The following is an 18,748-nucleotide window of genomic DNA, read 5'->3' as shown; positions in this document are numbered from 1 at the left end:
TTAATTACTTATAAAGTAACATTAATTCATGACTTGTTGATGTATCATTATGTCATGACTTTACTTGGGGGGGCACATTATTACTAACTCATCATTTATTACTCATAAAGTAACATTAATTCATGACTTGTTGATGTATCATTATGTCACGATTTGTCTTTGTGGGGCACATCTTTAAAAAGTTATCAATTACACATGTTCTATACATATTCAACTTATCTAAGTCAGGTATTTGGTCCTTTTCTGTGGTTTGTAAATAAGTTGAAGAGAAGAGGACCTGTGGCTGCATTTGGATGGAGAAGGAACTGAACGGTAAGAGCAAAGTTGATCATTTGAAGTAGCGATAGTGGCCCAAAAGAAGAGCCAGACAAACGTCTGATATAAAGACAGTAAGCCAAACCATAACGTAACAAAAGTGATAATCAGCATCTCTATGCTAACTGATTTCAATTTGGAAAATTGCGTCTGCTTAATGTTATTGTAGGACAGCAGTGGAATCACTCAAAACCGAATGATAAAGTCGTTTTTAATTATGAATGCATCATTGTGCGTTGGATGAGTTAGGTTAAACGCAAATATTGCAATAAATCCACTGTCTTTCACTGATGTTTGTGACAGAGCTGGTGGCAAATTTATAAATTGTGTCATTTTCATACATCTTGCTTCTAGAACGTGTGGTTTACTGTAGTTTATCTCAAAGTGTTAATTAATACATTAACTATTATGCAGGAACTAACATGTAATTAAGGTAGTGTTATTCATGCAGTATTTCATATGACTCATGTCATAGTTAAGTTAGTTCTTCATTAGCTCTTGATTAATACATGTCTTAACTCATCATTAGTTCATAGTCAAGTAATTATTAATTCAGGTATTAGTATTTGATGATTCATGTACTGTTATTGTAAAGTGTTACCCAAAAATCATTAAGACAGTTTTTCCCTTTTCACACCATTCTTTGTAAACCCTAGAAATGGTTGTGCGTGAAAATCCCAGTAACTGAGCAGACACCAACAACCATGCTATGCTCAAAATTGCTTAAATCAGGTTTCTTTCCCATTCTGACATTCAGTTTGGAGTTCAGGAGATTGTCTTGGACAGGAACACACCCCTAAATGAATTGAAGCAACTGCCATATGATTGGTTGATAAGATAATTTCATTAATGAGAAATTGAACAGGTGTTCCTAATAATCCTTTAGGTGAGTGTATATACACACACAAAAAATATATTGAAGTAATCTCCACAACAGTATTATTTCATCATAATTCTTACTACAGTGTATTACTGTATAAAGTATGGGAAATCCCTGGAGACAGTATTTGTGAAGTGAAAAAAGCAGTGAAAGCACAGGCCTTGAAGCATTGTTTAGAGGTATGACATGCAGAGTCACGGTTTCATTCACACTAGTTTCTGTTCTGTTCAAATGCATTAAGGGAAGTGCTTTGATTCAATCAAACAATCAGCACTGTAGGTGTACATTTCCTCAAAAAGCAAAAGAATGTTTGGAATCCAGAGCAATTAAATCACTGTAAGTGAAGTTTCTGGATCATTCAGTCACAATGAAGGAATTTAGAATTTTCTTTAAACGAACCTTAAAACCTTTTGATCTGAATGTTTGAAACAATTGGTAACACACCTTTCTTAATGAGGTTCACGTTTAGAGTGAACAGGAAAAATGATTTAAATATTTTGGTTAGAATAGGTTAGAGTTATGTTCATGTATATTTTAAAAACTGCTACAAAAAAAAAGTATTAATCAACATTATAACACAAATAGCTCAAACACAAATGGAATTTCTGTCTGTTACTCACTCTAATGCCTTTTCAAACCTGTAGGACAATTTATGATGAGTAAATAACAGACTTTTGAGGTAAATAATACCTTATAGTCACTTATTGAACCAGCAATATATCTTTATTGACTGAAGTATTTTAGAAATCAAATGTTTACTTAATAATGTCAAATACAAAACAGAGTTGTAATAATAGAAATGATGACCACTTTAATCTTTGGGCATTTTATTTCTACTTTTGTGATGTTATCAAATACAAGCAGAATTGTGATAAAAAATAATATTATAATCCAAATTAAATCAAATTAGAATCCAGATTTAATCACAGATTTATTTCTATTTACTTTTACAAAATTTTCAGTAACATCAGGGGAGCTTTGGACATTTCCTGTCATTCATTTCCAATTTCATAATTTTCAAATTTTCACACTTAACTGAATGTATATATTATTATGTATAAATTTTTTATGTCTTAAAATTCCTCTTTAATGCAACAATAACCCTTAATGGCATCTCATATGATAGCAGATTTCAAAGTGTCTGCAAAAGCAATGCACAGAGCATGTCATCTACAGCAGGATGTTATTGCATCACACCTTACAGTGACTCATGTGCTTGAAATCCTTTTCATGTTATTCCACACGGGGAGTGTCACTTTCACAAGTCACAACTTTATAATTACTCAGTTCACTGTGTCAGATATAGCAAAACTTTATCAGACAGGAAGTACTGTATATCTTTATATGAATGTGTCAGTTGTCTACATAGTAAAATGCAAGCTTGCCTTACTGAGTTTTTATACTTTTGTTCATCAATTAACTTTTGTAAAATTTATTTTTCATAAATGTCTTGACAGGTAGATAATTAGATTAATATAATCCTTGAATAATTTGTAGTAATATGCTGAAGTCACACACAGACGGGAATCACAACAATGGTAACAATAAAATAGCATTTATTTGTATCAATAACCATTTCATTAGCTCTTTTTGTTGTGCTACTACTGATACAAGACAGCAAATCAAATTGGCAAATAAAACAACTAAATCTGTAATCTGTAAAAACAAAAACAAAACAAAAAACTGCATTATTTTTTTTTCTTTCGCAATGCCCTTTGGGAGTCAGTGAGTAGCTATACTAAGTCATGAGTAAACCTAAATTAAGTGATGAAGTACCTCCTATATTTATTTTTTTAGTTTCTAGAAGAACTCTCGTCTAAGTAAACTATACTGGATTTGTCAGTACAACATACTATTCCTATTTCATTTTACTTAGTTTTTGCAAGGCAATTTTTTTCATGCTTTTTTAAGTAAGCCCAACTAATAAGATTTTACAGTGCATGTGTAAAGCTTTAAAAACTGAATTAAAACACTAACCCCAGTGTAATAATGAAATCTCCATAATCATCGTGAAGAAGGAGGCGGGAACCGGCAGACAATCAAACGTCATTTTAATAACAAAAAAAAGTGCATCAGCCCCTCACGGACGACTGATGCGCGCAAATAAAAAGCCAAACATAAACTAAAAGCCCAGGCCTGGTCCTCTCTCGTCCTTCACTGTAGTCGCTCCAGTTTTATATCCTTCCATCTCCTACGTGGGATTCGAGACCGGCGGTGGGGCGCAGGTGTCACTGATTTCCCAATCATTCTGCCGGCCTCACTCCTTGTTCCCACGTCCCTCGGCCCCGCCTCACTCGCCACATACCCCCATTGCCCCTCTCAGGCCGGGGACTACCCTCGAGACTGCGCTCTACTCCCCACCTCCACCCTCCCTCAGGGGGGGGGGCGCTCACGGGGACCTGCGGGAACCTGGGGGTAGGACAGACGAGGCGAGAGAAAAGGAGATAGAAGGAGGAGCGACAGAGACGAGAGAGGGGAGAGAGGAAAAAAAAAAACCGCTTCCCAGACGCACTGCTGCTCGGCCCTTCACCAGCTGGGTGATCTCCTCCACAGTGCCTGGCGGTGGCACTGGACGGCCCTCGGCTGACAGCACGACACTCCTCGGCCGCCCGGTGGACGGGGACGGCTCCTCTGGTTTTGGGCAGCCGGCAGGAGTCCCCCTTTCCCTGCTCCTCCCCGTTCCAGCGGATGGCAGCAGGCTCCGGCCCCCTGGCGAATGGCGCTGACTCCTCCGCTCCCTCACGGACGGCAACCGCCCCTCCACATCATGGGCGGCCGGCAGCGAGCTCGCCCGTCCCCGGCAACTCGCTCCAGCCCACCGCCTCGAGCGTCCATGGCGGCACACTCCTCGCCTGCTCGATGGCACCACGGATTCACCACAGCGGCGAGGGGATCTTCAGCAGCACGTCACTCCTTCTCCCGGGTTTCGGCACCACTGTAAAAATGTAAACTCCATAATCATCGAGAAGAAGGAGGCGGGAACCGGAGAACAATCCAAAATGAAACTTTAATAATCACAAAATAAACAAAACCGCGCATCAGCCCCTCACGGACAACTGATGCGCACAAATAAAAAGCAAACACAACTAAAAGCCTAGGCCTGGTCCTCTCTCGTCCTTCACTATCGTCGCTCCAGTTTTATATCCCTCCATTTCCTACGTGGGACTCGAGACCGGCGGTGGGGCGCAGGTGTCGCTGATTTCCCAATCATTCCGCCGGCCTCACTCCTTGTTCCCACGTCCCTCGGCCCCGCACCACTCGCCACACCCAGGTTCACAGACAAGACGTAAACCTAATCCCAGACTAAAATGCATGTCTTAGCTGTGTCAACTGAATTAATAATCAACTGAATCACATTCAATCATAACTTTGAGAAAACCTTGCCAGAATGTTGCGAAAGTTTTGAGAATGTTCTCTGTTAGCTGGAGCCCTCTTAACAACATCTCACATGAGAGTGCATCAATTAGCAAACAACGATCCAATCAGTTCCTAATGGACAAAATCAAGTCCCATTGTTCATTTTTCATCTTTCGACAAGTCATTCACTCTGATATACATAAGCATAAGAAAGGAAGATGACTTCATGCCAAATTTAAAGCTTACTGAAATTAGTGAAACTTTAATTTAATAGTTTAGTAATGCATGAAGCAATGTTGGTCAGCATGATTAATTCACAAATTCAAAGTTCAACTTACTTGAATTCATTGTGAAACCAGGGGAAAACTTCCCAGTCTCACATGTTCTTTGACTGGAATGAATTAAATGATAACATTCTCCCCGGGGAATTTCACAGCTGAAAGGGACATTCCAAACGACTATAAACAACCAGAACTCTTCAGAATGGGCCCTTCTACAAGGCTGCTAGCTAAATTCTACATGGCATGTTCACTTCAAGAAAGTATTTTTGCAATCTGTAGTCATGTTGTGAGATAGATCATGTTTAATATATTTTATTTATTATTATTTTTTATAGTTGTTATAGCTGCACAGCAATCTATTTGATTTTAGCATTTCCTGAGTAAATGTGGTTCTGATACTCAGTGGAGAGAAGACAAAGGTAAAGATGCTGTGTCTATTGTACACTACTAATCAATAAAGCATACAGATTGTGAGCAGACAAAAGTTACAGGCCGATGTTGCGTGTTTGGTTCGGAGTTCATTGGGATTCTATGTTGTATTTCACTCTGTGTGTCATTAAGTGTTATTCCTTGTTATCTGATAAGTTGTGTTATTTGATATATTTCTTCAGTTATAAAAGGAATGGTGAAATATTATTTCTCACATGTTTGGCTGCATGAAGTTATAATGACTTTTTTAAAGGGATCTTATTAGAAAAGTGATTGAGTTTTTTCTGTTTTATTGTAGAACCACACACAACATGAATCTCATGAATAACACTAGTGCTGTCATCACATCACACACCCAGGATCTCATGATACATACATTGTTTGTTGTTTTGCACAGGCCTATGCGATTTTATTTAATATGGAAAACATACATTTATGACAATTTGCTACAAGTGTGCATAACTAGTAAATTCGCAATTTGATCTGAAGCAATAAATTGAGTGAATCTGATTATTTTATTGCACACTTTATTATTATTATTATTATTATTATTATTATTACTATTATGAAAGTCAGTTGTTCACTGGCTCTGAATACACATGAAGACAAATCATGGGTCACAGGAGGGGATGTTCCTGACCAAATTATTTAGGCTAAGCATCAGCATTCACAAACCACTGTCCACTGATATTTTTAACAGAAAAGAATGCAAGGAGCTCGTAATCATGACTTTATTTATAAATGGGAAGTTTCCAATAGCACGTGAAGACAGCAGAGAAGTGCTTGCTCAACACAGTGGAGTGAATCATTTTGTTAACTTTGTGGTTTATTATTTTATTTTATTATTTTATATTAGTCATGTGGGGTGCGGTAACACACGTCCTTCACACAATATATTGCTTTAAAGATCTATAGCTTTTGCTGCTCAGAAATATTCACCCAATCATGCAGCACATGTCAGAAGATCTGCACTCTGGCGTGGTTAGCGCTCACACTCACTGATCTATATATAACTTGACTGCACTCTTACCCACCTCTTCCAACCAAGCCAGGGAGTGCTAAACGGAGTGATCACACTAGTCAAACGAACCAGGCTTTAGGGTTTGAGACTGCCTACTGTGAGCACACCCAAATTACAGGTGCATCTAAATAAATTAGAATGTCATGGAAAAGTTCATTTATTTCAGTAATTCAACTCAAATTGTCTGGTGATTTTGGTTCACATTTAACAAAAACCCACAAATTCAAAAAAAAAAAAAAAAAAAAAAAAAATTATATATATATATATATATATATATATATATATATATATATATAATAAAAAAAATTGTGAATTGTTGGCCTTTGGAAAGTATGTTAATTTACTGTACATGTACTCAGTATTTGGTAGGGGCTCCTTTTGCTTTAATTACTGCCTCAATTTGGCGTGGCATGGAGGTGATCAGGAATCTTTGACAGTGGCCTTCAGCTCATCTGCATTTGTTTGGTCTTTTGTTTCTTATTTTCCTCTTCTTCATTTTCCTCTTTCAGGTCTGGTGAGTTTGCTGGCCAGTCAAGCACGCTAACACCATGGTCATTTAACCAACTTTTAGTGCTTTTGGCAGTGTGGGTAGGTTCCAAAGCCTGCTCGAAAATGAAATCAGAATCTTCAAAAAGCTGGTCAGCAGAAGGAAGCATAAAGTGCTCCAAAATTTCTTGGTAAATGGGTGATACTGTCTGTGGTTCAGGAGGAATTCAACAACTGTAGCAAAATTCCTTGACGCGTCTGTATGCCTTGACCCCAGCCTCAGTCCATTCCTTGTGAAGTTCACTCAATCGATTTTGCTTGAAAATCCTCATAAGGCTGTGGTTCTCTCGGTTGGTTGTGCATCATTTTCCTTTTTCCTTTCCCTCAACTCTCTGTTAACTTGCTTGGGTCCAGCACTCTGTGAACAGCCAGCTTCTTTGGGAATGAATGTTTGTGGCTACCCTCCTTATATGGGAGGTGTCAATGATTGTCTTCTGGACAACTGTCAGATTAGCAGTCTTCCCATGATTGTGTAGCCTAGTGACCCAAACTGAGAGACCATTTTGAAGGCTCAGGAAACGTTTGCAGGTGTTTTGAGTCGATTAGCTGTCTGTCATGTCACCATATTCTAATCCAGCGGTTCCCAAACTTTTTCAATTCGCGGCCCGCACAACCGAAAAAACATATGTTTGCACGGCCCACTGCAAAAAAATTAACTGACCCCACTATTGTTGGGTTAATAACTTAGTACTCAGAATCTAGATTGTTAACTGTATTTATTGAATGAACTGGCAATGAACAGAAAATAACTCGGGTAGGCACGGCTTGACACAACTGCTGTTGTGCTGTAGCATATGCAGCAAAAATATCTAAGATAAATTGGCAGTTTATTCTTAAACCAATCAGCGAGCTCAAATAGTGGCATAGTTACAGTTAAAGCATAGTTACAGTTAAATATTTAATATTTAAAAAAGTTAATATTTTTCTTATTTAATTATATATATGAAATGATGTAATTAAGTTATGACTTAGACATTTTTACATATATGAACAATATTATTATTTATTTTAATAGTGTATTTACAATAGTGTATTCTGTAAAGCCTTGCAGAGAGTTGTGCGCTTAGCTGAGCATATCTCTGGGTCTGCTCTCCCCTCTCTGCAGGAAATCTACCTCAAACCCTGCCAAAGCAGAGCTGTTATAATCATCAAGGACTCCATCCACCCCAGTAACCATTGTTTCACTTTGCTGCCTCACATTGACATACTGACAGTGTCAACCTGTTTGCACATTTGCCTTGTACATGTGTATCTTAATATTTAAGACTACAGTATAATGCACATATGCAGATTGCCTCTTGTACATCCCTGGGTCTCTTAATATTTAATAATACAGTGTACTTTCATGCACATTATTTTCCAGTCTATATTTACTTCAACAGTATACATATTTTTTATATTTTATTCTTATTTTTTATTGTTTGATTTTATTTCATTCTTTCATAGCTATATTTATGTATATTTTCATCAGTGTAATTGCACTGTCCATGGAGCGAAACTGACTTACATTTCACTGCTGGTTATATATGCTCTATATAATTGTGTATGTGACGAATAAAAATCTTGAATCTTGAATAGTAATTGGCAGCCCACCTGCAATACCATTGGACCACAGGTTGAAAACCACTGTTCTAATCTGTTGAGATGATGAATTGGTGGGTTTTTGTTAAATGTGAGCCAAAATCATCACAATTAAAAGAGCCAAAGACTTAAACTACTTCAGTCTGTGTGTATTTAATTAATTTAATACACAAGTTTCACAATTTAATGTGAATTACTGAATTACTGAAATAAATTAACTTTTCCACGACATTCTAATTTATTTAGATGCACTAGTATTCTTCTGCATCCCGCCTACACGAGTCTCTTCCTGCCCATCAAGTGTTGTCCCTGCCACACTCTGCTGCGATGGATCCCACGATCGTGCAGGTCTCTAATAGGAATGTGCCTTTTATAATGTTATGATCGAGGCTTTGGACTCTGAGCATAACTAGTTTTTCTATAATAAACTATAAAATATTTTCTATAAAAACGTTAATGTGTTGGCAGTGACAAATAGCTTGTTCTATATTTAATTTAATTAGATTAATGTTATAAATTGAGATTTAGGAAACAATAAATATTTTAACTGCTACTATGTAAAAGGAACACTGCTGTAAAAGGCACCTTATACGTTTGAAGTGTTTGCAAACAAGATGTTATTAAACTTTTTTCATATAGCAGTAGGCCTACTTTAAAATGAAAAGGTGCACAATACACTACTTTTAAATGCATTATATATTTTTTGCATAACAGTATGAGTAATTGGGATTAATCGCAGACAATAATGTGATTAATCGCGATTAAAATAATTTAATGTTTGCACAGCAGTTATATACATAGGATGAATAACATCACATGTATGCATGCCCCATATTTCTCCAGTAATTTACAACAAAATTTGACATTTTATAATTGGCATTTCAGAGTAATATGAGGATGAAGTTAATCAAAAACCAAATGTGATTTTCCAGCACACTCATCCTCTGTAATTATGTCTGCTATGACTGATTTTTCATTCGAGGAATGAAAGGTAGGACTGTATTGCATTGAAAAAATATGCAGCTAATTCCAGTTTGGACATATTTCGCATTATAACTGTGATTAAGTTATAAAAGTCAACAGTCATGCTATTTAGGACATAGTATTTGTTATAACTGTTTAACCCTATGAAGTGTGTAGGGTTTACATTCATTCATGTAGGTAGGTTTGTATACAATGATTATGTGTCACAAACAGTACTCATTTTATGTCCATTTTACAAGTGTGTGAAGATCTGTGATTCCATTGTGGCTTCAAGCCACATGGCAAAGCTTGTTTTTCCTCATTCCATCATTCACACTCTGGGAAAGAAATCAGGAAGAGAAAAGCAGTTCCTGTTTTGGGGATCTCAATGTTTGTTCTTCTCTACAGGTTTGTCAACTTGGATGAAAAAGGCATCTTTTTGTTTTCCACAGAAACCTGTTACAATTCATTTTCCACACATGGCTTTTTCCACTACAAAAAAAAATTATTTTATCATATTTGATTCAAGGCAACCGTGCCTAGTGTGAGTATACCCTAAAAGTTCTCCTAAATAGCAGCACAAATTATTTGCTAAGAGTTTCCTCTTAAACCCATTCACAAAGCTTAAACCCATTCAGGGCACTGGATGGCAGGGTTACACCCCTACTCTTTTTCGAAGGACATCCTGGGATTTGTAATGACCACAGAGAGACAGGACCTTGGTTTAATGTCTCATCCAAAAGACAGAATGTACATTATGTGAAAAAAGAATATATATATATATATTCAGGTGGACTATGAGTCATACACACACACCCATCTACATCGCTGAGCTGTAGTGGAGCGTGTGTAGAGTTTCTAGTTTCTTGGCATCCACATTTCTGGTGACCTTACCTGGTCCAATAACACCTCCACCCTGGTCAAAAAGGCCTTTACTTCTTACGTAGCCTTAATAAAGTTTACCTGAGTCCCAGGATCCTTGTGGAATTCTACCGCAGCATCATTGAGGGCATACTCACAAACTGCATCACAGTATGGTACAGCAATTGATCCGCATTTGACTGCAAAGCTCTATATTTATGTGGTGAAAACTGCTCAACGGATCACCGGCACTCAGTTAATTTCCATTGAGAACATTTATGACAAGCACTGTCTGGACAGGGCAAGAAACATCATCAAGGATGCCTCTCACCCTAACCATGGACTTTTCACCCTCCTTACATCCGGCAGGCATTACCGGAGCCTACACTCTCTCACTAGTAGGCTTAGGAAGAGCTTCTTTCCCCGAGCCTGTGACACTTCTGAACGCCACACCACCAATCTAACCTGCAACTGCTTTATTACTGCACTGGTCACAGTACTTTATATACATGTATTTGCAATACTCATATTTTGTACAGACTGCACACTGTTCTAGCTATTATTGTAAACTGTCTAAAGTTGTTACTGTACAACGCACAGTAAACTATTTCTATAAAAATATCATTGCACCACTGTTATTATGCATAGAATACATTGTTTAACAATACTTTTGCACACTCATCCAACTGTATGTACTTCCACTGTTCTCATGTTGCTGCTGTTCATAATGTGTATATATATATAATCCTACATTGCTATGTCCATAATGTACATACAATCCCTAAATTGCATTCCTATTTATATTCTGTATATACTCTGCTCAATACTGTATATAGCAACTCCACTGTACATTCTGTACATCATAGCTTCACTTACTCTGCACTTATATGTATATAAAACTCTATATTGCACTTCTAGTTACATTACATTACATTACATTACATTTATTCATTTAGCAGATGCTTTATCCAAAGCGACTTACAGATGAGGACAATCAATCAAAAACAACAAAAAGAGCAAAGATATATAAGTGCTATAACAAGTCTCAGTTGGGTTAACAAAGTACACGTAGCTTGGGATTTTAAATAATATAATAAATAAAAAGAAAACAGAATAAAAAAAAAAGAATAGAGCAAGCTAGTGTTAGAGGTCTTTACACATACTGTGACGGTGGGTGAAAGGACAGTCTGGAAGCAAATGCGAGTTAACAAGTTTAATGGGAAGATATGAATCAGAGTACACAAACAAAGAGGGACGATAATCCGTGGTGATGGTGAAGAGGTGAGGAATCCAGTTGATGGCGGAGAGAAGGTGAGTAATCCAGATGACATCGACGTGTAGGCAGCAGGAGAGAGTGGCACAGGAACTGCGGGGAATAGAGCCGAAGGTAAGTGTCTGTGGCTGAGTGAACGTGCGGAGAGTGAATGAGGTTCTAGAGAAACACAGACATCCAAACGCAAACAACACTTGAGAGCCAAACGAACAGGGGAACCACATCAAACATAAGACAACGATTTCACAAACACAAGACGTGAGACAAGCCAATATATAGTGCATGAGTAATGAGTGGCAGCTGTTGCTGATACAATTAAAGGGGGGGTGAAATGCTATTTCATTCATACTGAATTTTTTACACTGTTAAAGAGTTGGATTTTCATGCTTAACATGGACAAAGTTTAAAAAATTAAGTTGTACGTTTGAAGGAGTATTTTTGTTCCAAAAATACTCCTTCCGGTTTGTCACAAGTTTCGGAAAGTTTTTTTTCGAGTATGGCTCTGTGTGACGTTAGATGGAGCGGAATTTCCTTACATGGGTCCTAAGGGCACTTCTGCCGGAAGAGCGTGTGCTCACGTATAGCACAGCACTGAGAGCACAGACATTCACTGATCAGAGCGAGAGCATCGCGAAATGTCACAAAAGATGTGTGTTTTTGGTTGCCAGGGCAAGACAACCCTGCACAGATTACCAAAAAAAAAAAAAAAAAACAGCATTAAGGGACCAGTGGATGGAGTTTATTTTTACAGAGCATCAAAGGAGTTGTGCAAGTGTTTTTGTTTGTTCCCTGCATTTCGAAGATGCTTGTTTTACAAACAAGGCCCAGTTTGACGCCGGATTTGCACATCGTTTATTTCTTAAGGATAATGGAGTCCCAACGAAAAAGGGTCACGATCGTGTGTTGGAAACGTATACGGTGAGTAAAACTGCTTCAAATATCTCTGTGTTGTTAACTTAGCTATCGCCGCGTAAACACATCAAGTAAACAACATGCGATGTTGTCATCAAACTGCACTTTCCACATGTACAGCTTAAAAAAAATAAAAAAGACGACATAAAGTGGAACTTAGTCATTTTCCAAAACCGTTAAGCACAGTTTCAGGACATACCACATAGAGACGTCGTTGCTGATGCTGCTCTTGTTAAATTTCAGCCTCTGGATCTGATTCTGGATCATAAATATACGCTGAATCTGACTGTTAGCCATGGTTTGTTTTGGATGGTTTTTTCCTCACGGTAATGTCACAGCTTCCAAACGCTCTCAACGCAAAAGCTTACTCGTGCTCTTGATTCTTTAGCTCCGCCCACACGCCACGCCTCCAGCCGGTCGTGTTTTTCCGGGAAAAATCGGTACAGACTATCTTTCTCTTATGAATATAATAAAACTAAAGACTTTTTGGAGTTATGAAGGATGCAGTACTACTCTATAGGTACTCAAGATTAACAGGATATTGAGGGAAAACAACCATTTCTCCCCCCCTTTAACGGAGACGCCCACAACTAATCAGTGCAGATGCGGAACACACAGAATTCACCACAAAGTGTTAACACCCCGAGATCACGGTTTACCAACCACGCACGCACGCACGCACGCACGCACGCACGCACGCACGCACGCACGCACGCACGCACGCACACACACACACACACACACACACACACACACACACACACACACACACACACACACACACACACACACACACACACACACACACACACACACACACACACACACACACACATTGCATAATAGGGGGAAGTCGTGGCCTACTGGTTAGAGGGTTGGACTCCCAATCGAAGGGTTGTGGGTTCTAGTCTCGGGCCGGACGGAATTGTGGGTGGGGGGAGTGCATGTACAGTGCTCTCTCTCCACCTTCAATACCACGACTTAGGTGCCCTTGAGCAAGGCATCGAACCCCCAACTGCTCCCCGGGCGCCGCAGCATAAATGGCTGCCCACTGCTCCGGGTGTGTGCTCACAGTGTGTGTGTGTGTGTGTTCACTGCTCTGTGTGTGTGCATTTCGGATGGGTTAAATGCAGAGCACAAATTCTGAGTATGGGTCACCATACTTGGCTGAATGTCACTTCACTTTCACTTTCACTAAATGAAAAGAAAATAGAATACATATAGTTAGATTTTTTTAAGACTTGGTGTTTTTGAGATGCTCTGACTCAGTCTAGCCATGAATCATTGACTGCTCATTAATAATTGATGGTTTAGTCTATTTTCTCTTTATTTATTTTTTTATTATATGAATGGCTATTTTATGCCTTTATTGGGACAGAAGAGTGGAGAGCTAACAATGAAAGCATTGGGTGGAGAGAGGTGGTGGGAATCAGCAAAGGACCTCAAGACAGTTACTGAACTCAGATTGCTACAAGTACAGTTGTACTGTATAAACCTAATATAAATGTATCATGTTTATTTAGAATCAATTTACTTTTACTCAATGCCAACAGGGCTGTTTAATAAAAAAAAGAGTAGAGCATATGATACATTGTTATTTAACAATGATAAACAACTGTAAACCTAACCCTAGTGTGTAAATAAACTATACTGTATACAGTAGTTTCTAATGAATTGAACAGTATTTTTGCTGCATGAATTGAATGTCTAGAATATTATTCTTTAATTAAATATCTGCTGTCTGAAATATCTGAAATTTAGCAGAAAAAATATTCCTGATATTCTGTAAAAAATCTGAAAAATATTATAAAGACAACTTTATGTAATAGTATTTATTGATTCTTCATGGTCAAAGAATGATGTCAGTATGAAGATGTATTCAAATACATGAAACAATCTTTAATACAAATCATTATAAAGGTCATATTTGGTGATTGCAAACCTATTCATTACAAAGTAACTTACAGCCTACAAATTCCAATGACAGCAACCACGATGCACCTCAAAAACTCACTAGGGAACAGAGCAATACAGGGTATTGACCACTCTCTTCAATCCGTAATGTTACTGAACCTGTAACCTTTGCATTAACAGCCCAAATCCTTAATCTGACTATAATAACATACAAAAGCATATTACAATAGCATAAATAATATAATATGCAGTATTTTAATGCATACAACAGTATATTTTCATACCAAGTTCAATCAAAATGCATCAAAAATACAATTTCATTATTAAATTACAATTCCTCCACAGTTGTAGTGCTTAAAAATGTTTTAAAAACCCAAGCCAATGCCTCTTTTGTCCCCAGCCGTGAAGCAGAGCAGTCTTCTCATACAAAAGAAAATACCAAAAAATACTGTTAGAAGGAATGATTTTCAGTACCATAGATGATATCAAAGTACCCTGGTATTACCTTGTGACACCATTACTGTACAACAGTATTTTTTTCATAAAGGTTTTATTCTGTACATACCTCTGCTATTGATTATACAAATAAATCTGAGATTCAAATTATTATGTTGACAGAAGAGGAATGTGTTTAGACCACAAGGTCCTTTCAGATGAATATGATACTTCATGGCAGCCCTTTTGATTTTTATGCAAAGCTATAGAAGAAATGGCCTTTTTAGTGAATTCTATATTCACCATATCCTCATGTGGAAAAATGAGGATATGCCACAAAGGCTGTTTTTTGCGAAATTTGCCCTTTAAAGTCAATGAGTTTCCGATTGTTGGACCACACCTTGAGTCTGTCCCCAGCTTTGAGAGAAAAAATACCCTCAGAGAACAGAGTTTTCGTCCAGTATTTGAGGTTGACTGTTTCACAGTGGACGAGGAGGGTCAGGGCTCCATCATATGCCTCAGTACAATGACGAATATCATGTTGCAGAAATATTTCACTTGTGTTTTCGCTGAATATTTTTTTGTACGTAATCTGAAGAGAAACCTTGTATGTTCCATCGCGAAGGACTTTCAGAGATTCATTATTGTCATCCAGGATGAAGTATCTGCTATTGTTTGGTGTCGGATACTCTGGTGTATCCATCCACGGCAAATATCCTTCATTTTTAGTGAAGTTGGCATTGTCTTGAACTACAGAGAAGGGAAATGTGTGAATACACTTGGCCAAAATATTTTTACATTCATAAGTATCTCTGAGAATTCAAATTGCATTGCACTTTTTTTTAAAGAGTGTAGACATAAGTTCTCGCAACTCATGCTTACAGTTCATCTTAACTTAATGATAATAGTTTTTATTAACTTCTACTTGTGCATTATGTCTTACTGCAATCAGTGTATAGGATATACTTTCTACCTGTCAAACGAGTGAAAGATGTGATTCTTTGTGTTTGGATTGTTTTTTCTCTGCTATGCCATTCAACACCTTGATACTGCATTCCTATATGGATAAAAAGTGCAAGATTTTTATTTCTGTGAATTTACATAACAACATAAAGTAGAATTCAACTTACCAAATGTAGCTGTCTCCTTGGTTCCATTTTCCTACAAAAAGAGAGCAATTGTTTAATACACACACAATGAATCCTTAACTGATCAAGATATTGTGGGGAAGTCGTGGCCTTATTTTGTGGCCTAAATTTATTTAATTTTTTGACAGCACACAAAACACATTACAGCAAGGGAGAGAAAACATATTTAATAAACCACTACACACCCCATGGCACCCCAGGACCCAGACAAACACAAAAGTAAAAAAATATAAAATCAAATAAATATATAAATATATATAAAAAAAAAAAGATTTGGTAAAAATATTAACAACAGAATGACAAAATAGAAAGAGTAGCAGGTTTTGCGTGATTAGTCCATGCAGATGACCTTTCCAGATATAGTATTTCCAATAAGGAACTAATAAATTTAACTTTAATTTTACTTTTAAGTAATCATATAGTGAGCACCATATTTTTCCATTACACTAGTAACTCCACTCTTAAAAATAAAGGTGCGTAAAAGGTTCTTCACAGCGATGCAAATAAAAGAAAAGTTTCAATCAAACCATTCAGTCAAAGGTCTTTTATCCCTCTTACCTTTTTGTAACCTGAAGAAACTTCTTTCGCCACAAAGAACCTTTTGTGAAACAGACAAAAAGGTTCTTCTACAGCATCGTGAAGCACCTTTATTTTTAAGAGTGTATGTATTATTACATATCTATTAAATGCTAGCACTTATTCCTTTTTATTAGTGATTATCCAACAAGTCGTTATCATATGCCATTAATACTGGTAACACTTTTTACAAAAATGTGCCATTGGATTCTCTGTTCATCAGAGATTCATTTTTGACCAGTGTGCAATTTACTCCTGGCTACTTGTCTTAGTTTCACAGGTAACTTATTTCTTTGTTGTAGTGACAATGGTTATTAGTATCTATTTCAGGCTCATGAATTATAATTCAGTCAGCACATTTTCAATAAATAAATAAATCTGAAAAATCAAGTAGAGTGGTAACACTTTAGTATAGGGTCCAATTCACACTAATAAGTTGCTTATTAGCATGTCTATTATTAACATATTGGCGGTTTATTAGTGCTTATAAAGTACATATAATGCATGACATCCATAATCCTACCCAAAACCCTTAACTTAACAACTACCTTAAAACTATTAATAGACAGCAAATAAGGAATTGAGGCAAAAGTCATAGTTAATGGTTAGTTAATAGCGAGAATTGGACCTTAAAATAAAGTGTGACCAGTAGGGTCAGGTAAGGTATTGACATGTTATATAAATACTGACTAATGGAAAACAAGAAAAAAAAAAAAAAAAACGTAATGGAAATAAACACTAGCTCTTTTGACACACTTATATTTTACACAATCTGTGTAAAACCGGTTATAACATATTGTACTGTACGTGTTGCCATGTACGAATATTAAATATAAATGAAGACAATTGCAAAGGTTTCTAAAACACTTTCAAATATTCATTGAGTAGTAACGTGACTATTATGCGTCTTACCTTGGAGGTCGGCGGGAACGCGTGATACAGGAGCGTGAACACGCAGCAGCTGAAGCACAAGAGCACGCTGATGGACTGGATGAGGCACACTTGTCTCCGCAGTGAGTGGTACTTTGCCCTCAGACGGCTCACGGGCTCGGGCTCGGGCTCCATGAAAACTGCGTGGACCTGACAGGCTGCCTCCTCGCTTGTCATCTCCATAACGGACCGTTTAAAAGCGCCGCTCCATGCTCTCAGACACCTCAATATATATGTATATTTCTCCCACGTGTTTTCTTCTACGCCCAAAATAAACAGCCTACTCGTGGAGTATCGATACTTTGAAAACATTAGGCTCTCAGTCCAGTCGATCCAGTGTCGTTTCCTGCTTTGCTCATGCAAGACCTGCTTGACTCCGAGCCAAAATTCTTCAAGTCTGAGGAAATAAATAATTACATGACGCGTCGTCATAGTACTGTAAGTGTGTTTAAAGCTGTGTAAAACAGTGCTTATCTGACCATACAAATCCATCCAGGTCCCTTTTCACCACTCCACCCATTTAAATTACTATTCTGTATATTACTGTTGATTATTATTCTGTTTTTGTAATACGAATATAAAATGAATTACTGCTTTGAATGCTGAATTTGAGTCAGTACTGTACTGTAAGTCAGTACAGGTTTTAGTCCAATGCAATTACATTTTTGCAAAACAAAAAATTACCCCTTGAGGTCAAAATGACCAAAACACAAAATTAAACTTAAACCGTGCTTAATGACTCAAATACGAATTGAGTTGTGTTGAGATATTCTGTACAATCAAAGATTAACATATGAGCCCTGTTAATATTATCAATCATTATGTTTTCTGTGGGGATCCAAGTTCAAAACCTTGCTTAAACTATGCTTTATACGGATAATAAACACAATGCATGTTTCATAAACAATATTGCATGGGGTTAATTGTCACAAACTTTACCTATCTGGAGAGTTTCTGTATTTGCACATACTATAATCTTGTAGAAAAATAGGGGGCTGTGGACATTTGTCCCAGGAGAAAAAAAAAGCGACCTTTTGAACTTTTGTGACAACATGCATTAGAATACACCATATATGGGGTAATTTGTCACAGTGGCAATGGAGATGTTAAGAAGAACAAATACAATGCACTGTTGATGTGGACCAACAAATATTATAACAAACAGTATTACTATTTAATATTATAACTAATATAAGTTTTAGGATTTTCTGAACAGTTTCTAGGAGTATTCTAAGAAATCAAATGAGATTTTTTTTTTTTTTTTACCAGTAAGATGCTTTTCATTTGTTCACTTCATTTTACCTTGGATTTGTTTTTAAACAAGAC

The 18,748-nt window shown here is 37.2% G+C and overlaps 1 protein-coding gene across 2 annotated transcripts; it reads right to left on the bottom strand.

The window, feature by feature from the left end:
• Positions 1 to 14,236: 14,236 nt before the first annotated feature.
• LOC127963769 (uncharacterized) lies at positions 14,237 to 17,815 on the bottom strand. Of its 2 annotated transcripts, XR_008154889.1 has the most exons (5): positions 17,405 to 17,815; positions 16,475 to 16,514; positions 15,899 to 15,929; positions 15,742 to 15,825; positions 15,373 to 15,518 (listed from the first exon to the last, which is right to left on the bottom strand). XR_008154889.1 is itself a non-coding variant. In XM_052563846.1 (4 exons), the coding sequence occupies exons 1-4, from the start codon at positions 17,732 to 17,734 to the stop codon at positions 15,079 to 15,081; spliced, it is 885 nt and encodes a 294-aa protein (XP_052419806.1). In that variant the 5' UTR covers positions 17,735 to 17,802; the 3' UTR covers positions 14,237 to 15,078. The 2 variants fall into 2 exon arrangements, 1 of the variants encoding a protein (XP_052419806.1); XM_052563846.1 differs by lacking the exon at positions 16,475 to 16,514 and having other exon boundaries at positions 14,237 to 15,518; positions 17,405 to 17,802.
• Between the last annotated feature and the right edge of the window lie 933 nt (positions 17,816 to 18,748).

The sequence above is a fragment of the Carassius gibelio genome, chromosome B8 (assembly GCF_023724105.1).
Source record: "Carassius gibelio isolate Cgi1373 ecotype wild population from Czech Republic chromosome B8, carGib1.2-hapl.c, whole genome shotgun sequence".
Classification (NCBI taxonomy): domain Eukaryota; kingdom Metazoa; phylum Chordata; class Actinopteri; order Cypriniformes; family Cyprinidae; genus Carassius; species Carassius gibelio.
This window is presented reverse-complemented; position numbering and strand designations above follow the sequence as displayed.